At 39.1% G+C, this 24,591-nt stretch overlaps 1 protein-coding gene across 2 annotated transcripts in view; it reads right to left on the minus strand.

Annotated features, from left to right (window-relative positions):
* aplp1 (amyloid beta (A4) precursor-like protein 1) overlaps window positions 1-24,591 on the minus strand; it is a 35,138-nt gene that overhangs the window by 4,216 nt on the left and 6,331 nt on the right. For both annotated transcript variants that reach the window (XM_023964217.2, XM_020710093.3), the window contains exons 2-16: window positions 7,304-7,483; window positions 6,365-6,479; window positions 5,533-5,645; window positions 5,233-5,426; window positions 4,844-5,145; window positions 3,936-4,063; window positions 2,683-2,757; window positions 2,421-2,579; window positions 2,125-2,253; window positions 1,880-1,979; window positions 1,631-1,798; window positions 1,524-1,544; window positions 1,382-1,440; window positions 1,235-1,297; window positions 996-1,139 (exon numbers count right to left, since the gene is read on the minus strand). In XM_023964217.2, coding sequence (XP_023819985.1) covers window positions 996-1,139; window positions 1,235-1,297; window positions 1,382-1,440; window positions 1,524-1,544; window positions 1,631-1,798; window positions 1,880-1,979; window positions 2,125-2,253; window positions 2,421-2,579; window positions 2,683-2,757; window positions 3,936-4,063; window positions 4,844-5,145; window positions 5,233-5,426; window positions 5,533-5,645; window positions 6,365-6,479; window positions 7,304-7,483 — 1,950 coding nt within the window. The remainder of the gene's footprint in view (window positions 1-995; window positions 1,140-1,234; window positions 1,298-1,381; window positions 1,441-1,523; window positions 1,545-1,630; window positions 1,799-1,879; window positions 1,980-2,124; window positions 2,254-2,420; window positions 2,580-2,682; window positions 2,758-3,935; window positions 4,064-4,843; window positions 5,146-5,232; window positions 5,427-5,532; window positions 5,646-6,364; window positions 6,480-7,303; window positions 7,484-24,591) is intronic.

Raw genomic sequence — 24,591 nt, forward strand, 5'->3', positions numbered from 1 at the left:
CAGTTAAATTTTAATCTCTGTTCATTTTATTAGCTATATCATTGGTTTGAGACAGAAGCTAGGGGTTTCTGAGGGACAAACTAGGAGCTGTGTGTGCCTCTGTATGTATTTCTGTGTATGTCCCGTCTTGAACTGTGTCTTGTGTATACTTTCTATTTTTGTAAAGGACTGTGTTTTTAATATTTGTAAAAGGATTCAAATGTTTTTAAATTTTCGGGCTGCACGGTGACACAGTGGTTAGCGCTCTTGCCTCACAGCAAGAAGGCCCCCGGTTCAAGTTCTGGCTGGGGGACGTGAACAGAACATCAATGAGGGACCTTTCTGTGTGGAGTCTGCATGTTCTCCCCGTGCATGCGTGGGTTTTCTCCGGGGTCTCTGGCTTCCTCCCACCATCCCAAAACATGCTTCATAGGTTAATTGGTTACTCTAAATTGTCCATAGGTGTGAGTGTGAGAGTGAATGGCTGTGTGATATGTGGCCCTTCAACAGACTGGCGACTTGTCCAGGGTGTCCCCTGCCTTCGCCCACAAGTGGCCAGGATAGGCTCCGACAGCCCCGTGACCCCAAAAGGGATAAAACGGAAGAAGATGAATGACTTTTAATTTTCAAAAGGCTTTAGGCTACTTGCTTTAAAACATTAAAGTTTGCTTTGACAAGAATAGTATTGATGTCAAATCTTGTTGAGAACTTATTTTGGCTGCTGTTCTGCACCATTTTATTTATTACACTTTTACTTTAAACAAAATAGAAGACTCTTAACTTCTGAAGGTGAAAATTATGGGGAGATTATACACATAAGTTAAAATATGAAATATTTTGATAATGTGTGTATTGTCTTCCTATTGGTTTGCATCATTTCAGATGTCTGATATGAGGATATTGCACCAAGTGAACACGGAAACAAAACTAAAAACGTTATGTTGTTGGTTTATTAATAAACACAGTGTTTATAATTTTATACTTTGATTAAATGAATGTTTTATCAGGGGTCGTACCTCAACAATACCATGGCTAATAGTGCCGTACGGCTTTCTGCGCACCAGCAGCAAGCTGATAACCATGACCATGGCTATAGCTACAGCCACCACCAGCAGCCCCACCATGGCTCCTCGGTTAAACGTCTCCAAGGCATCAGGGGGCTGGCGGAACAAGAAAAACAACATATATACAGCTTTGTTTAAAGTTCTTTGCCAAGAAACAATTTTTTTTGAAAAAAACTATTTCTTTTTCTTACCAGTTCATCACTTGCAATTTCATTAGGCTTGTTCACCTGTTTGAGCTCTGCAGAGTTGTTTATCTGGATGCAGAAATGAGCAAGAGTGAAGTAAAACACTTGAAATGCCACATATTTATTATATTTACAGTAATCTGATTACTGTACCTTTTCCTCATATTCATCGGTAGGGCCTCTCTCAGATGTGGTGTAGTCATATTCATCTTCTACAGACATGCAGACAGATGTGAAAATCTGATATTCTTAAACACTAAAGAAAAAAGGAATTCCAATCTGGAAGTGAGCTCACCTTTCTTATTAGGCTGCATTTCTGTAGCCAGAGAAGAACAAACACATTGTTAACATGACGTACAGACTTCATGTGGGGGTGTGCGTGAGTAATAGCTGAAAGAGTACCAATGCGGGGAGGATAGGGTCTGTTCTGGAAGGCCCTCTCCTCCTCCTCTTCATCATCCTTTTCTTCCTCACTCTCAGCTGGCAGGAGCTCCTCAGTGGTGCGAGTCTCAGAGAAGGAGGTGGTCATGAGCTCACTGATGTCTCCTCGCTCTGATTTCACCAGTTCTTCTGCATGAGTGGATCCAAAAATCATTGATCAAAATGGACAGTTGATACCCGCAAATCTGGAAATGCTGCAGATTAGCTTACGAATATCACTGTGGAGCTCCTCTGCCAGCATTGGATCCTTGTAGAGCAGTGCCAGACTCTGGTTCATCCTCTCCTCAATGACATGGAGGTGTGTGTAGACCTGCAAATATGAAAAAACAAAAAAACTAATTTAAAAATGCTTTGATATAAAAAAAATATTTTTTATATGTTAGTGTTGTTTCTATGTCTTTAGCTCACCATCTGTTTTCAATTTCAGCGAAAAGCTCAGAGACAACAGCTCTTACCTGGAATTTCATCTGTTCAGCCTTCTGGGGGTCAACAGCCACAATATGCTGGTAGTGCCTCAGTGTGTGTCTGCGGTCCTTCTGCTCTGCAGCCATGTACCTCTTCAACGTCTGCAGCACACGCTCCGGCTGAAAGGTTTGATTTCAACAGTCAGGAAATGCGTGCAGGCAACACAAAAGCTCATCTTATTTCCTGCCAAAAACAGATTTAAAAAAAAAAAAAAAGGGAAGATTTGCTACTCTAACTGGGTAGAATTTATATTTCTCCTCAGCTTAGAACTGCAGCATAGATTTACCTGAGGAGGATCAGACTGAACAGCAGTCAGGTAATTCTCCAGGGCAACACGGCGGTTGTTGTTGAGGATCGCCTCAACTCTAGCCAGATGCGTCTCCACAAGCCTCTGCCTCTCTCCAGCTACCTGCTCCTCCAGAGTCTGCAGCACAGACTGGAAGTGCTGATTAAAAAAAAATCAGGAGTGTGTTGATACAGGAACGTTCTGCATTCAAAATTTAAAACCAGCTTCATTAAGGAGGTTGACAAATGTGTTTTTTTTTTACCTCATTCAGTGCCTGCCTCTCTGACTTTGGCAGATTTTTGGACTGGTCGTCAGCCTCTGCCCATTCCTTCATGATCTGAGAGATAGAGTAACAAACATTTCATATATTGATATAAATAAATTTTATTGATATAAAAAAAATTTATTGGATCAACTAGATAAGGAATTATGGAACTGATCTTTTCTACTTTTTAGGCCAATTTGCACATATTCTGAGTCCTAACAACCCAAATCATCACTACACTACCACCATGCTTTAAAGAAATGCATGGTCATTCCTTTTTTTTTTTAAACAAAACAAATAACAATTCACCATTGCATTATCCAAGTGTTTTTGTTTATGACTCCACATCTACCTAAATTCAAGATATGCAGTGATAAATGTATTACCATATCTGGAAACATAAAAGGCCTACCCTGATCATCTTTTGATTTATTTCAAAAGTGTTACCAGTGGTCCTTTAATCATGATTATGTCATTTTGAGCCAAAGTAAAAAAGAAACCTGTGTTGTTTTCTTCGACATATTTTCTGCAGAGTGGCAGTAGTTCATCAGAAATTCGCTTCTGGTTAGTGGGCAGGACGTCACCAATACGCTCTTTCACTAACGGTACTTTTTCATCTGATCCTGATTCACAACAATTTGAGTAGAGAAATACTGAGAAATGTAAGTATATAAATCTTTACAGATGTCCCCCATCATCAGAAGAATGCCACAAGAACATGTTAAAAACACCAAAAACAAAAATTTATGGGCGGTCTTCAAAGCGATGCAATAATAAAATATTCAAGCTTACTTCACGCCACAGTTGAAACTCTAATCATGGAAAAAAAATTAGGCTGTACAATCCCAACTGTTTAGATACACATAAAGACAAGTGTCAGGTTGCTACTAAAAATTATTTTGTCTTTGCTTATCTGTGTTTTACCTGTTTCTTCTGGATAAAATTAGAAAACAGTTACTAAAAAGGGAAAGTAACTATACTACTATTAACAAGAAATCAAAATGTTTTGCATCATTTCAGAATATTATTTTGTGTAACAGACATCCTTCCAGCTCTGGATCAAACCTTTTCAGACTCTATTTAATGGATTTCTTTCATTATCTGCTCCCCTGAAGCAGGTGAGTCATGTTCTGGCCCAGTCCTCCTGTTTGTCTGTCTGTCTGGGTATTATATGACATCACTTTCCCTTCAGATTAATGGATCACCTGTCAAAAATGCTCTGTTAATAATCTGCAGTATTGCGAGTTCACCTCATTGATGCGCTTCATTCTGCGCTCCTCCAGGTCTGTTTTGGCACGCAAGAAGTTGGCATGCTCAGTGTCATCCACAGGCTTTTCAAAGTAAACATCAACCCCATCCGTGGGCCGAGACGTGGTCACTGGGCGGCAACGATGGAAAAACACAAGTAAGTTATCTTGTAGTCAAAGGAAAAGTCCCCACACAAAGTAATTTGCAAAGAGGTAAACAGTATTTTCAATCCATTATTTTTGACCTGAACAGAAATCAATTTTAGAATCCTAAAGGGAAATGATGTACTCGCTTTGAAGTGACATGACACTGAATCAGCTGACACTTCAAAACACTTTAAAAAAGGATTTTGCTTTCACATTTGGAATTTGGTGCGAGGAAACTAAAAAGAAAAAAACTAGAAAAATATGATCAGATCAACTCTTTTTTTATAAAACAATTTTGCTATTTGCTTTTGTCCCTCCCTCTTTAACAAAATAATGTGTCACTACGATCCCAAATTCTCTCAGATTGAAGCTCATTTCTAAAGTGGTTAGCTGCTATTTGAGCCGAGCATGGTCTGTGCTGCGGCCCTGCTGTGGTTGTCATCGATGTTGTGCACCAGATCAATCTGAGACAAAGTCATCTGTTGAAGTAATGGGTTAGTGTAGGGTGATGAGTAATAAACAAAGCCCCAGTGACAGTTCTCGTAAAAAAGAAAAAAGGAAAAAAAAGCTGATTGCAGAAACTTAAGTTGCTTTTGTGTAAATGCATGAGACAAAAAAAAGAGAATGTGAAAGTATGATTTAGAAAAGAAAATCTAAGCCTTTATGCAGAGGCGGCAGCACTAGCGGTAAATGTCACTTTGGCTTTGTTATTTACAGCTAATGATCACTGTCAACAGATTATCTGATAAAAACAAATCACTCACAGCTGTCTCCCCTCATGAGAGGCGCAGAGGTGGTGGGTTTGTGGCTTTTCTCATAGTAAAAAGAGTCCAAATAGTCTGACGTCTGGTAAGGACCTGAGTCAATAGGGTATTCATACTCGTCCTGATCCTTCACAGATATTGCCTCCTCTTCGTCATCCTCTTCATCCATGTCTTCTTCATCAAGAGCTTCCTCCTCCTCCTCCTCCTCTTCTTCCACCACCTCATCATCCTCCTCCTCCATGTCTGCTTCCTCCACGTCTGTGTCTGGGGAGGGGCTTGGAGTGGGAGCTGTCACTTTGGTGCTGCGGAGGAGTCCACCATTGTTACTGTGACAGCTGAAGGGAACATTAACGTGAAGATGTCTGCGGTGTTTGGCTGAATCATCTTACACAGAGATGAGTTTCCCGCTGGTCTGGGGCGTGAGGGCTTGAAGACCACCAGCAGTGGTTTTTTCCTCCGCCTCGCCTTTTCCGCCAGAGCTGCCTCTTCCAGGGCAGCACACGTATTCGACGCCGCGGAAATGGTCGCCGCACGGCAGCAGCATCCCATAACTGTGAAGCTCCAGGCTGTCTGCTGTGCATGCCTGAGACATACGAGGCAACAGGCGAGATTCCGGTTTAACATGCAACAAACAAGTGTGAATCAAAATCATTTCCTCCTAAATAAAACGGCACGGCTGCTGTTCTCACCTCCTTCGCAATGTTATGCCAGTACACGTAACTCTCACAAGCATCCATCTGCTCTCGGTGGAGGAAGCGGCATCTGTCAGGCACCAGCAGCGTCTCGCTAACATACTCGCCTTCTGCACCAGGATTGAGGAAAAGAGGAGATGTGTTGTGAGGATTTCAAGCATGTCAGAACCAAAGAGTGCAGAACAAATCCACCAAACAAAAATGTAACAGTGAGGTGGGATCTGAGTACCAACAAATAGGGTTGTAAAAAAAATGAGAGTAAACATGTAATTGGGAGATCAAAAGCACTGGATTTTTTTTACATAGATTTCCAGAATTTTTTGTTTTTCCTAAAATATTATAGATACACTACTTAACAACAGTAACTTAAATTAAATAACTTGTCCCCAATCAAAGAAGCCTTTTGCTGCTCACTCATCGTAAACCTATCTAGCTCTCTAGTGGCAACACTGCATCATATTGTTAATTCAGATACTCAACATTTCAAGTCAATCATTTCTTCTTTTTTTTGACTAAATGTTTTTTAAAGAATTGATAAAAAGAAAAATATAATAAAATAGTGTAAAACACTTAGAAGTTGTTCTTTTCCCCCATCAGGATAGGGAGTGAGGCTTTAAATTCTGTCTGACTGCATGTTGTCAGGGTTGATGGAGAGACAAGGGATAGATAAAAGCAACAGGAAACCCTGTTCAACTTGGATAAAACTTGCCATCTGAACTGGCTAGACATACTTGCAAATATAAATCCTGTGTTTCCTTAATTTATCACAGTAAAGTCATTTTTGCAGCCTGCAGTCAAAAAGAAATCTGAAAATGTGTGCCACTCTTACCCAGGCAGCGGTAAGGCAGGACTATTAGGTGGCCCCAGCCTTTCTTGGACCAGCCAGGGATGGGAACAGGATGTTTGGACTCCTCTATGTGGCTAATTGAGAGCGTTGGGTACATCTAGGTATAATGGTACATGCAGAAATGACAGAGGCACAGAAACGCATGGGCGGACAAACAGAATAAGGAGAATTTAGGGAGAGTGGTTTAGGGGAAAGCACAGTGGGGGGGGGGGGGGGGGGGGGGCGGAAAGATCCTGCCCAATCTTTTCTTTTTATACATAAACTGTATGTTTTTTTCCCCCCTGGAACCATGTTAAGGGTACCTTTGTGTCCTTTAACAAATGTCGGCTTTTAAATGTCATACCTGCTTCCATTTAATGTGCAGCTCAATCTTTCAAAGGTTGAACTGAGATTAATATTGATATGAATGTAAACTGCCTAGCGTTGGGATTCACACTTACCCTGATCTGCACCCAATCAGGGGTAAAAGCAAAGCCACAGCTGACGCATTACGTGCCAACTAATCACATTATAGAAGCTGTGCAAATTCATGCCTGATGGTTTTTGGCCACCAGGTGGCGTCTGGCTGCTTTTTTGTTCTATTTTAGATTGATTTGGAAGAACCCAAAGAGTATGTGTAGCACTGTAAACTCCACAGCAGATGTTTATTAGTACACATACCAGAGGTGGGTAACAACAGGAGGAAAGGCAAATGGTGGCACAAATGAAATACGGGAATATTTCAAAGTCCACCATTGCTCCACTATATATGGTTAAATATATAGATTTTGTGGGGCAGGTGGAAAAAAATAAATTGATTTAATTTGTAAAAAAGGTGTGTTTATCAGTTTGTTTACTAAGATAAACATGCTTTATATATAAATTTTTTGCTTTTGAGCTGGATGTTTTATTTACTGCTTGTTTTAAAGTTCAGATGTGTACCTCCTGGCAGAAGGAGAGGATTTCACTTGGTTCCTTGAAACAGCCCTGGCGGCCCTGAGGATCCGGTTCCCACTGGCCTGTCTGCACGTTCATGTACAGGAGCTGGCGACCGCAGAACATGGCGATCTGAGGCTCCGCCCCCTGAGGGCTCGGTCCATTCACTTCAGTCAAGGCCAGAGCCTGCGGAGCACAGGAAGGAAGGAAAGAGAGCAGTTAATGCAAGGGCAGAGGTAGATAACAGCATGTCTGAAGCCATGGCAGTCTGTCCAACATTAGATGAAGCGAGTCAGCCTTAAGTGCAGGACGGAGGGAGCCAAAGATCGAAACGGAGAGATGAGAACATGCGGGGCTAATGCACAGTAGAATCGACTGCAGCCGGGGGATAACTGCAAAGCCGAAAGTCAGAAAATGTTGGCAGTTTGACATCCTGCAGAACAGTAATGACCCAAAAAAAAGCGGAATAAACAGGTTTCTGCTTGTTAGAACATTTGAGATGATAAGGAGCAGTTGGCAGAAGTGCCAAAAATATGCAGAAGGATGAAAAATTCTTCTAAATTTCATCTTCTTCCTTTGGCCTCGCTGTTATTGATTGTGGGATATGTTGCCTTCACCAGGGGGAGGGCCCAGTGAGGGCGTGGTGGGGGCCCACACAGCTCAGCCAAGGAGTCAGGCGATAATACAAGTTCATTGAGCTGTGTGCCACTTCACTACATTAACTCACATGGACAGAGATAGAGAGAGCTGAGGAAGGAACACGGAACACTGGTTGGATTTCTATAAACAGCAAGAACAAGGACTTCCTTCACTACGACAGATTTTCAGGGGGCAGAGCCCTTCAGCGTCATTAAAATGGTGCATGTTTTAGAAGGCATATGAGTCATTCATGGTAGAAAAACACATTTACCATGTCCTACAGGTCATGTAAACAACACCACTGAGCGTACAATAATGTTAACCCTTTAATCCAGAATCTCCTGAAAACAGCCCCCCCAGAGCCTTTGCACAGCTCGTATCCTTTCATCTGCGCTGACAGGCAGAGAGATGCCCCTGCTGACGACAGCCGAGCCGAGCGACGCCAAGCCAGTTAGAAGCAAGCTGCCCACAGGGAGAAAACAGAGGAGAAAAATATGGAAGAGTGACGCCTGATCAAAGGAGAACCCTGCTCGAACTGCACTGAGCTAAAGTGTTTGAAGTTCTAATTAAAATGTATGGCGAATAAAATAAATATAGAACAGCCTCCAATTAACTGTGTGCTAAATATCTAAAATGTTCCTAACGAGTTATGCAGTCGGATTTGCACAAGAAGGAATTTCACTTTGTGCGTCTTAAATTACTGGTTAATTTTTCAATGTTGTTAATGATTTTCTACAGTATGTAAGAGTTGGCAGAAACTGTGAGAGACTTGTGATGGTTTTCCTGAAGAAAACCCCCCAAAAAACTTTAAGAGATCATGGATTTCTTTTTACATCTTAAGTTCAGCTTATAGGGGAAAACATAATCATCTTCCAAAAAATTGCTCTACATTAAATGAATAAACATTTTTGCAAAATTGATTTCAATTTTCTTCAGTTTAGTTCATTAGTATGAAGTCAAGAAGATTTCAGTCAATCCTAAACTGCAAATCAATAACGCTAGTAAGAAATATTAATGAAAATAAAAAAGGTCGCTTAAAGAAGTAAAAAGGTTAACAAAATATTTTTTTTCCTTCCATTTAAAAAGTCACTAACTCCCAGTAAATATTTCCATTCCTGTCAAAACTATTCCAGTTACTCCACAGAAAACATCCGACTGTTTTTATTGACAATGCTGAATTGCATGGTTTAATTGGTTAAGTGTGCTGTAAGATAAGCACAGTAAAACACTGTTAAAGCTGCTGAAACAGTCTCTCTACAGCAGTTGCTGAGCTAATGCCTTTACAGCTATATCTTTTTTGAGTCGGGGAAGGTCAGTGCCACAAAGGCAATGAAGGAAAAAAAGAAAAAACAAAAACCTTCCGGATATTTGAGAAGATAACCTGGCAGCTTGGACTCTCTCATTCTGCCTGCTCTCCACTACTGCACTTGCAGAAAATCAATGTTGAGCGACTGCAACTGTATCGCCACGTTCCTGCAGATCGATAGAGGCCCATCAGGAGCTGGAGGGCCTGACCTCTAGCCCAGCGAGGCTGCGATACCAGCACATAGACTTTGACATGTAGGGTGGGGGTGGTCTTGGCCCTCAGGTGCTGCGCTAAGAAGGAACCTGAGATGCTTAATAGGTGTCTTTTTTATTAACACATAATAGAATGAATGGTCAAATTGTTTAGTATTGTTGAAGCATGCATGAATGACTTTTAATTTGAAGGAGGACAAAACATTTTTTTACTTTTAAATTGCCAAAAAAGAAAACCTCCACAATTCTATTTCTCGGCTGTGTAAAAAAATTCCCAGTTTGAACTCTATAAGTTGATGATCTCATGTGTTCTCATGTGCTATCCTAGGCACTTTACCATTGGGAGTTGGGTCATCTAGACCCACTAGACAGTGCTCTGAACCTTTTTTCTTCAATGATTTGTGATCTTCACTGGTGTCCATGGATTACATGAAATCTTTCCACCTTTATCCACATTTGTCATGGTAGGGAGAACACGTCAATGTAAGGGTGGGGTCATCTAAGATAGCACAAGGGTTAAATTGACTAGCTAAAATATGATAGCATCTACACCGTCCTGCTACCTTGATTTACGGCAACATAAGTTAGTATTGTCAGTATAATTATGCACAGGCACTCACAGCAACAAAGGAGTGCATTGAAGTTGCTCTTCAGCCTGATGTTCTAGTTATACCTGTCAATCATTCTTTACTGATACTAGTTTTAATAAGAACGCAGGTAATAGACCTTGACTGATATCTGATATCTGTTGATTTTCTTTTTTCAATAATAGACTACACATCTGAGTAAATGTAATTTAAAACTCAGGCCTTTGCATTTTTTTTACACTACCCATTTTAAGCTTGTCCCGATAAAAAAAATTCACAGTATCATTTGTCATATTCTTTTATATGACAAAGATCTACAGAAATGAATGACCACTGCCCGCAAACAATGAATAATAGCTTTCATTTATTAATGAAATGGTTAACTAGGGTGTTACTGGCAGTGCAAATATGTAACTTTTAGAAAGAAAAATCTTTAAATGTCAAACCAGAATTTAAGCTTTAAAAGAAAATGAGCAAAAACTGAAAGTGAAAGAAAAAAAATTGCATTTTACCCTCAAGCAAAAGCATAAATCTTTGAGTTGTGTTAAGGTCAACTAAGACACAGACTCGTACATAAACTCCTCTGTTGTCTGTATGCTATGTGTGTATTGTGCTTTTGTGGATGATAATGTAAAATAGCTGAAAATGATTGGCTTTTTTTCACTTTTGCAGCCTCAGTAGACTGACTTCCTTCAGAAAACAACTCGCAAGCACTCAGGAAGTCAAGCCAGCCAGTCAGCAAATGCTTGTGGATATGAATAAAAGCAAGGACGACACAGAGAGGGTGAAGAGCTGGGGGATCAAGTGAGGCCTAAAAACGCCTCACATTCCCATTTTCCAAAAAAACACTTTTACAAACTAACCAAACCAATGTCAACAATTACATTTAATTCAAATTGAGCTAAATGAGTGAGTGGAAAGTCTCTTAGTCCTCACTGTTTTATTTTTTTATGATTTATTCGTGACAACATTTTCTGCTGGATTTGTAACTTAAAAAAGAGTTTCTAAAGTAAAACTTAGCAAAGTTTAAAATTAAAATATGTTTGTAAGGGTCCCTATGCAAGATGAAGAAAATGTAGCTACACAAGAATTCATGTGAAATCCATTCACATTTTAGTTTCCTTAAGTTCAGCCCACTGTTGTTTTTCCAGATCAAAATAATCCAAACAGAACATTATCAGAACATTCTACCACATGGTCATATGTTCTTGTGACAACATGTGTTTCCACACATTGGACTGTAATAATGGCGTGATCATATTTTGCTGCCATCACCATTTGTTGTCCGTTGTGATGGTTGTCCGTTGTGATGGTACTTGGTCGTTTTCCAAGTACCATCAATTTATTTTATTTGAAACAATGATAAAACAGTAAAGATCAATTTGATTAGCAACTTGCCTCAGATAGATTGATCTGGTTGGAGTGTAGCAATAGAAATGGATTCATCAATTAACTTGATTAGCTGCTACACCTCTACGGCTAACATTTTATGGGATGAAGAGAAGTTGCTTTAAGTGTGTTATAGAATAAAGATTCAAAAGACCTGTTATTTGTAAAGGAGTTTCACTGTTATTTGCCACAGAGGTTAGGGAACATCTTAAGTATATTGTCATTCTCTAAAACAATCAAACCAATGGGTGAAGTGCACCAAAAATGATCCGACTGACCTGCTAGGCAGGAAAAACTACTTCTGCAGAGAACAGCAAGGAGAGTGTCTTCGAGGCGACCGAGAGTCTGTGCAGCTTAATTAATGTAGCTTCTTAACTATGTCTACAATCTGAGTCTGCATCTAGGGAATCCCCACAATCTGGGAGACAATTTGCATTGTTCTAGCTCAAAAGAAGAGGCATTCTAGAGCGCTCAATGACTTCACTTCAGGCCTGTGCTTTTGTCTCCATTCCAATGCAGTGTAGTTTAAATAAACATCAGCTTTAATCTGATGAACCCAAGAAAAGCACAAAAAAAATCCCATAGCTTTTAATTATTTAATGTTTTCATCCATCTGCTCCATCAGGGAAAACCTTTTTTAGTCAGATCAAATCATGCACTGACCAAAAGTGAGTCAGGAAATAGACAAGATGGCTCCTTTTTTAACACAAAGTGTGACCCATTGGTAAAAGAGTAAAAACAAGTTAGTCGAACTAATAATTTTTAAAAAAAAAAAAGCCACAAAATTGAGTATTTGAAAAGAATAACAGCATTTTAAGTAGATATGAATGATAAAGTATTTGTCATAGTATTTTTTTAATCCAGGTGGCAACATGTTTTATCCACAGACATATGGGCACTAGACTAGCACTGGGCTAATCTCTAAAGTCAGAGTTTGCTTTGCCCAATTCAACATTGTGCTCAAAATGACTATTTGACTGGAACAATATAAAGTGACATTTTGGTTTCCAGATTGTAATTAAGTTTACTTTTGAGGTACAATCTAACTTATTAACATGGGAGTCAATGGGACTTGCTCCCATTTGGCCCTTGCCTGTAGTGGTTATTTTAAAAACTGTTGGTGGGAGCATGGTGTTTAATGCCTTTTTATCCATATTTATCCTTTTCTGCAACAACTGTGTTGTATTTCAATTGAAAAAATGGAATGTTTTACATTGAGTAGTGTTGGAAACACAAATTTCTGTTGTTTTTTTTTTGAATAAAAAAGTCAAATATTAGTGTTTTCCAAGTAAACTCTGCTGCTGAAGAAGATTGAATTGGTAGTAAAATGTTTCAAAGGAGGGTTTTGAGAACATTTTTACATTCTGAGGCATAAAAGCAAACAAACTGCAATACTCAATATTGGTAGTAAAATACTTTGAGCTTTTGAACCAGTCTTACTTTATTAATGGTGAAAAACAGAGGGTCATTTTATGATGGAAGTTATTTTGCTCAAACAATGGAAGAATACATTTCCTGTGGCTGCCAGCTGCAGGCTTAGTTTGAGCACACATTCCCATAATGGACAATGAATGATGATATCATATAATGATTGCATATATGGAAGCCGCTAATTCTGTCACTTAATTAAAACGATAAAGAAAATGGTATTTGACATTTCATTTTCAAAAAGTTCTGTAGTAAATGTGTAGCAAAATTCTATAGAAATGTCTAATTTGACAATTAAAATGGATTAACAGAAATGCTTTTTCATTTTCAAAATGTAACTGCATCAAATGACTCAAAATTAAAATGAAAAAGGATTCCTTTAAAATGATTTTTCATTTTCTACTTAAAAACTGCTTATTCTGTGTCATAATTAATGAAAATACAAAGAGGGGATTTCATTTGCGTTTTCACATCCACCCTGCGAACTGTGTCGCATATTTCAATTCGACTTAGCATTTCCAGAGGGGAGGCGGGGCGATGACGTCAGTGCTATCTCCGTGTGTCCAGCTGCTAAGAGACACATGCTAGGAGCAGTGCCGCCACGCTTTTAGCTTTGTGTTAGCGGCAGAGAAGAGGGCTTTGTGACGGCTGTGCACTTCTGATGATTGTACGCAGTTTCTCAGGACTACGTGGCAGCATTTCCACCTTCTGCTGTCCTCCTTCAGAGGCACCGTGGTTCGTCAACACTTTCCCTCGAACTAGCTTTGTGACAGAATAAGCGGTGTTGAAGGAGAAAAGGGAAAAGCATTTGGGCGGATTGCTTTTTCATTTTAATTTTGAGTCATTTGATGCAGCTTCATTTTGAAAATGAAAAAGCTTCTCTGGTATTGACTTTATTTTTAATTATGCTACAGAATCGCTTCCATATGCATACACACATGTAAATAGCAAAAAAAAAAAAATTAAACTTAGGATCTCAATCAGACATTCCTGGTTAGTTAGAATAAAGAAAACATTTAGTTTCATATCTTAAAAATTCAAATTAAAAAAAATATCAATTTGTATTTAGAGAAATATGCTAAAAAAATGTTAATTGTACTATACGAAGTTGTGAAGATGAAGTCAGTATTACACTAGTGAGTTTAGGAGTAAAATAAGCTTTTACTTTGATGAATGAATCATATTTTTTTCGTTTCATTAAGAATTTTCCTCATAAATTCACACTACCACCTCCCTTGTGGCTTGAAAAACATGAAACTGAGCATCTCAACCATGGAGACTTTGAAGCAGACTATTCATAGCTGCTGTGAACACGTCTGATACAGCTGGCTTTCCCAATAGCTCTTTGTTGAAAGGCTACAGTCCCTGTCTCAGTGGTGGAATACAGAAGAAAACTGATGTTTTGCCTTTTTTTTTGCTTGCATTGTCGGCAAGCATGTATAGGGTGGGAGTTTAAAGGTTGGAAAGGCAGTAGACCTCAACACGGCACTGTACATATCATGCTGCACTGCTGATGAGGCTGAACAGGGATCAGTAGTCTGACAGCTCTCCACTGCAGGGAGTAGAGTATCATTAATAACACCCTGCTACCACAGAGACATGTTCATGGGCTGAATCTTTGCAAGATATTTTGCTTCTTTACATCCCTTCAGTATTTGGTCTATTCTCTCATCTAGGCTTCAAAATCTAGCACAGATATCCATAAAATCATAACCTTATGTGCATGTAGAGTGTATGTGTGGACCTGGGATAGAACACACAGTAAAAAACACACTTATATCCATCTGCATATTGACAGGTATCTGAGTTGTGTAGGACATTTAACTGTAATGCAAAAAAAAAAAACAAAAAAAAAAAAAACAGAAGTCTAACCTGAGTATTATCAGCCAGGGCTGAGTTAGAGCTTGGGCACAGCTTTTACATTTACCATCATCCTCTGTCTTGGAGTCATGAAATTTTCAGCACCTGTTCCTCCCGCATGTTGCAGGATGACCTCATCCTCTGAAATGATGCAACCCATTTGTCCTAGCAAGCAAGGCCGGGTTGATGAAGCAGAGGGGGATAAGCCCATCACAATTTGTCACATTTGCATGCTGCCGTCAGCCGGTGCGTTCAACAACCAGCTACACACTGCTAGCAGATGTGGGAGTCGTCTTCTGAATGTGACAGATGTGAGGAAAGCACATACTTTGATTTTTTTTTTAATCTTTGCAAATATAAAGTCCTGACATTGTTGTGATCAATGCTCTTTTTCATTCAGCTTTTGTGTGATAAATTTGCATTTAAGTTTTTGCCGGATGGGTATGCGTTGAAGGTTCTTCTAGTGAGCTGGTGTGACAATAAATGAACACCTAGAGACATTGGACCTTTGAGGAGACGATATACTTACTTTCACTCTATAAAGATCTGGGATGTCCTGACGATCCAAGACAAAATAAGAAATGCACAATAATGCGACGTGCTAGGATTTCCAAACATGACACACACAATGATCTTATGAAATATTTGAACTTTTAACTCAATACAGATGTTATTTAAAATAGCTTGAAATTTAAAATCGACATTCAAATTTGAATAAAAAGGAAAGAATTTTTAACATCAATCAAAGTATTTTTTAGTGTATCTTAGCTTTTTACTGTCTAAAATGTGGTCAAACAAATTAAAAAGCCTGTGTCCTTTCTGATTTTGATCGACTTGAAGCCATTACTTCCAACAACATCCAGGAGGAACTCATCTCTCTGCAAGGAAACAATCAGTGAATGTTGACACCATTCAGATGGCAAATCTTTTTCGAACCAACTAGGTTTAATCCATTTTACTCTAACAAAGTAGACTAAAATGGATTCGTAGTTTTGCTCTATCTGAGAACTTGAGCTTTAATAACTGCTGATACCATAATCAGTCTGACACAACTTTGCAATATTGAAACTAATTGCAACAAAACCCATTTGCTGCTTGAGCGTTTTCTGGAAGTGCAACCTCAAGGTGCAAAGCATATTCATTTGGTTAGAAAAAGATGATCTTGCAAATGTTGCAGCTGCAGTGAACTTTGTCATTTCTGTTGGAAAAATCTTTTTGGATTTGAAGAACACTCATGTCAAGAGCACACCCACGTAATGTAGATATCAGTTTACCATCCATAAAGTCAGATTAATATGCTTCTTTGGGAACATCTTTCTGTAGCACAGAATAATTGGTGTCTTGCTCTTTTTAAGCCCATTCTTTCCTCTTATTATTGTTTTCTTCTTCTTTCCTCTTTAACACCTCGTCCCCCTTTCTCCTCACCCTCAATTTCCCACACAGGGACTGTTGCTTGGCCTCTGAGATGACTGCTGAATGGCCAGAGAGGGTGAGGTCCATGCATCATTGTAATCATGCTGTTTAATTATTCATAGGTTCTATCAGGCTTCTTTCTGGCGTGGCATGTACTTATTAGGAAGTGGCAGCATTAGTTTGCTAGGCATTTCTTGTGCAGAATGAACAAAGGAGGACAAACCCGGTCAGTTCTACGATCTGACCCATTGTTGTCGAGAAGGAGAAGGGACTGAAAACACAACTGGGTTGTACATTGAATTCTGTAGCTTCCTTTCCTAAAGCACATAAGACCGAAGAATTAAAAATGAGATGAAAGCTGCATTGCAGAAGTTAACAGTCTGCCATCATGACAGAAGGTTTCAGGTTGCAGAAATATCACAAGCTAAGACAAGATCCATCGATTGAGATTGCAGCAGTCCTGCCTCTGGTTTGACTCTCAGGGAACAGATGGCCCCGTAATCACCAGGGATGCAACAGCAAGATTCTACTGTTTGATTTTTTTAAAGTGTGGCTTAAAATACAGGACATGTCTGCTGGCAGCACTGCTAGAGACTCCACGGGTGCTAACGCTGAACATGCCAGCTACTCTGTGAACGCACATATTTGGGGTAACGAGGTCTTAAAAACCACCAGAGAGGGTGAATTTTGTCTTAAGGTTTCAGCTCACATTTTCCCATCAAGCACTTTTCTAGGGCGAGGGGCTGGAAGAGAGCAGCTCTCCAAAGTTAGCTCTTTCCTTGAAACCAACTTCAGGTGAATCCTTTCATGCATCTCTGCTTCAAAGAAGCCCTCCCCCCCCCATCCATCTAAAGCTTCATGCCCACACGAACACCCTGGAACTGGCAGTGCTTTTGATGCACATCTGTTCAAACAAAACCTTCTTTTCTCTTTAAAAGACGCAGACCCCTGAATTTACCTTTCTCTTCTGAAGAACCCCCCATTTCCTGCCTGCTTGTTGCAAAAGTCGTGTGATAAACTATATTCAGAATGAAACAAGTGTTGCGGCTGCTTTTCATGCGTGGAGTAGTTGTACACGTTTGCCTCTCATTACCACCCACATTTTGACAAATGCTTCATCTGAGTCATCCAGCACAATGACGCCACGCTGTTCGTGTTTTCTCGCCAAAATAAAAAGAAGAAAAAAGGCAAAAACACGGTTGATCATTTTCACAACCCTTTTTATCTTGCAGATAAGCAACATAGGACTCAAACAGCTGCATATGAATATTACAGTGTCTGGAAATGTAAAATGCCAGCATGACTCAGCCAAAAAGGAAAGTTATTTTTTTTCTTTTTTTTTTTTGGTCTCCTTTTGACATTTTTGATGAATTTCTGCTCTTACGCAACGCTTAAAAAAATCCGTTAAGCTTAATAACATAAGAATGCCAGCAGATTAATACCAAACACTGTGAGCCTGCAGTTGCAATTTCAAACTAAAGACCTACCTCGGGAGACTGAAGGAATCAGCAGCTTAGAGGCGATTTCAGCACAGCACGTCTCTGAATCATCTCTGAGTTAATGCAACTCACACTGAGTCAAAGCTTTTCTGTAAGCAGATTGGGGCTGGGTCAAATATAGATTTGGGGTGTGTGTATACACATTAAAATACCGTACATTCAAATATAACTGTTTTCTTTTTTGTTTTATTCACTAATATAACAAATATTTCACGAAACTTATAGACACTGTATTAGAGTTATAAGCTTAAGGTTCGATTAAAAAAATATTTGATGGCCGAAAGATGAACCTATTTCTACAGGCCATGCATGCTTTAAATGCCAAAATGTAAAGCTTAATAGGGTTTATAATAGTTTTGATACTAGAAATGCAAAACATCTGTTGGAAATGCAGGGTAAATTGTTTTATTACAGGTAAACTACAGTTACTACTGAAATTGAAAACGTTCCTTTACCTTAGAGTTCATAAAAAAGAGATATTCAGGCACCTGAATCTTTGCGCTAGAAGCATCACTAAGAGCAGAGAAGACCAAGAAACTGCTCCGCTCTGCAAATGTTCCAAACTGAAAGTTGCCCTGGTCCAAATGGAGAAAGCCCTTGAACTACACTAGCAATGAGAAGATGAAGGTCTGCCTTCTAACTTTTGTAATTAAGAACCACCTGGAAAAGGACAGGCACTTGTCGCAGTGAAAAAAAAGCTTCCAGGTGGAAAATGAAATTCTACAAAGACCTTGATTAGGAAAAAAAAATCAGAAAAAAAACAAAAAGGGACAATTATGAGCAGGAGATTTCTAAATCTGTTCAAATGATCTGAAACAAAATCTAAATAAATCTGACAATGAACCTAAAACTATCTCAACCCATTTATTGCCCCAAATTTAGACTGCTGTAGTTCCCATTTTACCTGCTTTGAAACAAATATGCTGTAAACTGTCCCTAGAAAGACCTTCAACAGGAAATTGAGGCAGAGTCCACATTGAACTGGTTTTACAATAACGTTAAAAATGTTTGCTCTAATTTACACAGCCCTCAATTACAGAGCCCCTAAATGCATCACTGACCTGTTGACCCCAACCTCCCCTTCGTTTAAGGCAGCAGCCTCCAGTCTTTTCCTGGTTTTACATAAAGCTGACTATTAATTCTTTGAAAAAGCAGATGGAGATTTTTTTTAACTCATAGTTTACTGATCTTAGCAAATATGATGTGCTTTGAAATGTGTTCTTTTTCTTTTGTTTCCTTAATATTATATTTTTTGCTGAACTTGTGAAGCACAATATGTAAAAAGTGCAACACACATACTGTCTATCCTAAACCAACCTTTTTTTGTTTTAATGTCAACTATGTTGTTTTCCATCAGAAGTTTTTTCTGTTTTTCCTGATAATATTTTGCCTTTGGTTCAAACTTACCTCCACCCACAAACAGCAGAAACTTTTAACCTCAAACCTTTTCCTTTCAACGTCACACATGCACATAAACAAAAACTAAAGAAAAGCCTAAAGGAAGTGGCTTGTTTGAAGTTAAAGAAAATGTCAGGTTTAAATATGTTTGGCCACCAACAGTTTTTTTGGCCCTTAGGCTAATATGCAACAAAAAAGCAGTGCATAGAAGAACTATAAAAAGTATCCACATTTAATTCAAGTTGCATTTTTCTTTTTCTTTTTTGCGGTCCAAAGATTGATCTCAGCAGTTATTTAGTGAACCAGTAATTGTACATTTAATGTCGTTCAGTAACAGCATACAGATCAATGATTCGCAGTGAGCTGCTCAACTTTAGGTTTCTGTCACAAGGTCCAATTGTTGCAATAATGCATTTCAGACAAACAAACAATAGATTTAAAAAAAGACAAATTGACAACCACAACTGCAGGAAATAATTATGAATGAGAAGAGCTTTAAAGCTAACATACAGTAAACAATATCACCTGTGTGCCATCGAAGGGGAAATTCATATGTATCCCGCTTAATCAATCGCTGAATTACCAGTAAACTATATTATTTAAGTGGTTTACATGCACTTTTCAGAGTCCTTTTGATTAAGATAATTATTTGTTCTACTGTGAGAATAAATCCTCTGCAAAAAAATAAAAAATACAGAAGTATCTACTGATGCATCAGTCAAGTAATATAACATTATAGCCAAAGTAAGTTTAACAATTGTATCCATTGAATGTTACTAACTTAAAAAATAATGCCTCTCTCATTGTGACATTTATTTTTATGTTATAGAGGGTGTTTTATTAATCAAACCGCCTCAAGTTTCAACCTTGTTTCCTAAAAGTACCTAAAGAGTCAAATCAAGTTTAGACTGAAAAGGTGTTTCTCAAAAAGTTAACATTCATATATATCTGCCTCTTTAAGACCAATTTTTGATGAATGTCTATTGAGCATCATTTTAAACACCTCTTAAAGAATTGACATTTCCAAAGTATTTCATTGTTTTCAACATCACTAAACTTAGATCTTTGATATCTAAATATAATCACTCTTTAGTCATGTCCTCACATCTACACTACTGCTGTTCACTTGCCTGAACAAGGAATTGAGTCACCTGCAGCTGGTCCAGCAGCCTGCTGCTATAGGCTTCTAACCCGCAACCCTAACCCCTATTTAAACACCTCTTTGCTGACTCCCGGCCACTTTTAGAATACACTTTAAAATCTGACCTTCAGAGGACAAGCTCCTTCCTATATCTCAGACCTCATCCAGCCTTATTCCCCCTCCCGTAGGCTGAGATCCTCAGGGCAAATCCGCCTGATGGTCCCCAGTGCAAATTTTAAAACTTGAAGAGATTGTTAAAGCTGTAGAACATACTTCCACCTTCCATAGGCTTACTGAACTCTGTCAACGCCTTCAAGTGGCAACTTAAACCCCCTTTGTTTTTTTTTTACAAATAAGCTTCCTAACCTCAATAATTGGCCTGTTGGATGGCTGACCTGCCTTTTGGTGTATCTTTAAAGATGCTGCTGTACTTTATGTTCTTTCTTTTATTGTGAAGCACTATATGACTGTTTTCTGAGAGAGGTACTATACACTTTACTTACTTAGAATCCATTCAAACAGTCTATGGTAAATCTTTATGTCACAATGCTCACATACCTTTATCCCAACATGAAGACAATGCTGAGCAAATGTACCTGGTTAGTACCAGGTACGTTTGAAAAGCAATGTCATTTAACTACTGAGACATGCTTATAATGGCAGATGTATGAAGTCCCCACAATAAGCGGTAGTAGCTATTAGAGATAACATGAGTTCTCTCTGTAAACACGGTTACAGTATTTTCAATAAGACCACGCCCCCTCAAGTCAAAGGCAATGCATGTCCTTCCAAGGATAGTTATAAATGAACAGATCTGGAGTTCAGCAACAACATACAGAAGATGTAAACATTCTTGACATTTTAATATTCAAGGATTTTAATAACCATGATTAATTAGAAGGTATTTTTCGCTCCAATAGATCTTGCGAATTAGACAACAGTTATAATTTCCGTTTTATTTTGAAAGAGGAGGCAGGAAGACGGATGGATTTAGGAATTAAATGTCTTAATTCTTTGTTAGCAACTAAATTACCTGCAGGGAAACTGGATCTATTGTTTGCTGGAAATGAAGTTTGGATGATAAGATAAGTGTGGAGTAATGCAAGTACCATTACTTTTGTCTTAAGCAAGAGATTATGTAAAGAGAAAAAAAAAAAAAACTTTGACACTCTAGACTTATAAAAAAATTGAACATATACGTTCAGTCTACTGCTACTTCATGGAATTGCAGGACGTGTCTGTTTCACTTCATGCCGGTTCATTAACTCATTTTGAGGCATGTGGTGTCACCACTGTGAGAACAAGCTGGTCTTTAACTCCCACTGAGATGTCAGAATGTGCACCGCTGCTAAAATAAAAGCCAACCATGCCTTAAGTGCTCCCTGCAACTGCAGGAACATATTGCAGGGACGACCTCGTCAACCCAGGGCGCTGAACCGCGAGATGCTATGTTTATGGAAATGCACTAATGAGCAGAAGAACAACGCTGGGTCAGCAGGACCTGACCTGCCCAACTGCAAATGACGCAAACCAGTGAAAAAGTTTGGGTGAAGAGTCAGTGGAGTAATCAGCACACAACGCGCACCAGCCAAAAAAATCTGCCACTTCATCCACGTCAAAGCCATTCCACACGAACCCGCCTTTGGAGCCCTTTCCCTCTCAGCATCACTTGGCCACAGAGGGTGGTAGTCATGGCAACACCACCCACAGGAGAAGGCTACCCTCCTGGTTACCGTAGCAACTGGTTCTCTACAGAATTTCGTGCTCGACACTCTCTCTCCTCATTATGAGTCTGCCTTTCTTTGTCCGTCTCTCTCTGACATAAAAGAGTCAGCACATGCAGGGCTTGATTATTCTGATGGCTGTTGTAGTCACTACCTTAATTGCTGGTTTGCCCTTTTTTTTACTGTTTGTTTATGGGTCACTCTAAATCACAAATGACAGAAATAACATTCAATAAATAAAAATAATTTGCAATGATTTACGGCCAGCGGGTGTGCATGTAAACACGTATGTGCACAGCTAATGCCCGAATTAAAATGTATATAAACTACAAAACATTATAAGCAAAACCTAAAAAAACACAAATAGAAGACATAAGCCCCCCATGACTCCTTTGCTTTGATTGTTATTTTAGACTGAAGCCACTATGTTGAGATAATGGGCGCGGGCTGTTTTTAGAGGGTTTAATGGTAGCATTATCTCATTTCCTCTGAACATAAACTCACCACAAAACTGTCCAGATGAAGGAAAAATGGTTTAATCATGAAGTCCATCAATAAAAAAAGACCCCCACTAAGGCCACGCACTTCCATTTAGAGACATCCATTTTTTTTTTTTTTGCTGGATGTTAAGAGAAGCTGTTTAACTTAAAAAGAAATAAAGATGTGCAGATAATGAATGAGCAGCTTTTCTCTGCCAGTTGCTGCTTAGATTTTAGTGTCTTTTTCAATTACCGTTTCTAACGGCTCCGTTCTTTTATGGCCGGCACACACGTGTACAAACAACTCGGCAGAGGCAAATACTTTGGGAACATTTTGTCTCAGGGGTGGGGAGCGACTGTTTGAAACTGCTCTGATCAAAATGTTCGCTTCGCTGCAACAATTATCTGAAAAAGGAATTCTTGATGGTGGTACGGTTCAGAAAATGTAGATTCAGGTTTGAAACGTTTAGTAGCTGGTTTTTGTCATTTTCTTTTGTATTTTAGGTTTCTCGTAAAACGCATGCACTCGCTGAGTCACATGTGGCGCCTATTAACTTGGAGAAAACATCCATTACCCAGATAACAATTGCCCTAGTGCTCAACTCATACACAAGCATGAAAAGATAGGGAAATTGTCTAAACTATTTACTAAATGCTAAATGGACTTTGAGGAGACAAGCGGAGAAAAAGCACAAACAGAAAGCTCAGATGTACAGATATCAGGTTAGGAAAAGTCCAGATCTCCAAAAATATGAAGTTTCTCCTTCATGTTTTTCAAAAGGCAAAGAAAAAAAATGAGCGGCGAGTTTGCATGAATTATTCAAGGACAATCACCAGCATGTAGGGGGGAAGCAGGAGGATGTCACTGGTTCAAGGAAAGAGTAGATGTAAAAGCAGACTGAGTAGGGGAGGGGGATCGAGTGGCTTTGGGATGCAGCGGCGGCGAACAGAAGAGACAGAGATTATGATAGGGGGGGGTGGGGGCATAGGGAATTTCTTTTGTGTTTACCTAAAGTAAGGGTGGGGTGAGAATCTTCACAGCAAGGGGGTAGGGTAGACTGTTGAGAGCGTGCGTGACGAGTGCCCAAGCTCCGCCGACAAGCAAAAGCTCAGACCTCCTCAGAGCTTTCAATAATTCATTTATCTTTTGCAGAAGACCATCTTTATAACGGAGAGGGGGGAGTGGTTAGATGTCCGAGCTTATACCTTTGTATCTCCAGCATGTTTTTTTGAAAAGATGCACAGGGCAGCTCCAATAAACAAACAGCATTCCAGCTGACATCCATGTCTACACCTGACTGACGTCTGTCAGCTGTCAGTTACTGAGCTCATCTTCCAAGTGCTGATCAGAAACTGAATTCTATAGCTAATTCTCCTTCAATTACCCCAGAATTTTCATTAGCTCATCTTCTCCGGGGACTTTAGATAATTGGATTCTCTCTGCTGGTTCACAAAAAATGTCAATTTCTTCTTCTTCTTCTTCTTCTTTTTTTTTTTTTTTTAAGGAACTAAACAAGAACAAAGATTAAAACTTAAACTGCTTGTAGTTATAGGATGAACTTTCAGAATCCTCTAGGGGCAGATGTACAGCAGAGGAAAACTGCTAAAAAAGTGCTGCTTTGAAATTGACTTTAAATGTCTTTGTCTGAACCTCTGGTGAAAAGATGTTTGCTACACTTCACAAAAATCCTTATTCTGCTTAACTGCATATATATGCTTGTTCCTTTGACTAAAAACGTAAAGGTTACCATGAAAAAAGCAAATGCTGAGGCGAGTGTTACTTCAAGCTGCAACATAGGTTTGCTAATATGTGAATTAGTGACTCTCATTTAGATAGTAGCTCAAATTCATCTTTGCTGTTTGATTTCTGGTATTTATATATGCCAAAGCTCCATCTAATATGGTTGTGATGCGGCAATCACAAGATTTTAAATGTTTTAATCTTGTTATTTTGTCTTTTATACATTATATTTATGTTTTGTACTTGGCTTTATGGTTTGTCTTCCTTTCTTTGCCCTTTTCTGAGAGACAACAGGAAAAGTTTGCAATGAGTTTGAAGAAACTTGAGCTATTTTTCAAGAGTCTACCTTCCACGTGTGAAACGGTGTTGCGGCTCACAAAAGACAGCTGAGAATCTCTGCAAAGGTTTCAGGAAAATCTGGAGGCTACCAAGCAAATGCTGTTGGAATGAGTCTTGAGCTGTTACAGTTTTCTACCCC

This window comes from Oryzias latipes, chromosome 16 (genome assembly GCF_053564925.1).
Source record: "Oryzias latipes strain Hd-rR chromosome 16, Olatipes_Hd-rR_3.1".
NCBI lineage: Eukaryota > Metazoa > Chordata > Actinopteri > Beloniformes > Adrianichthyidae > Oryzias > Oryzias latipes.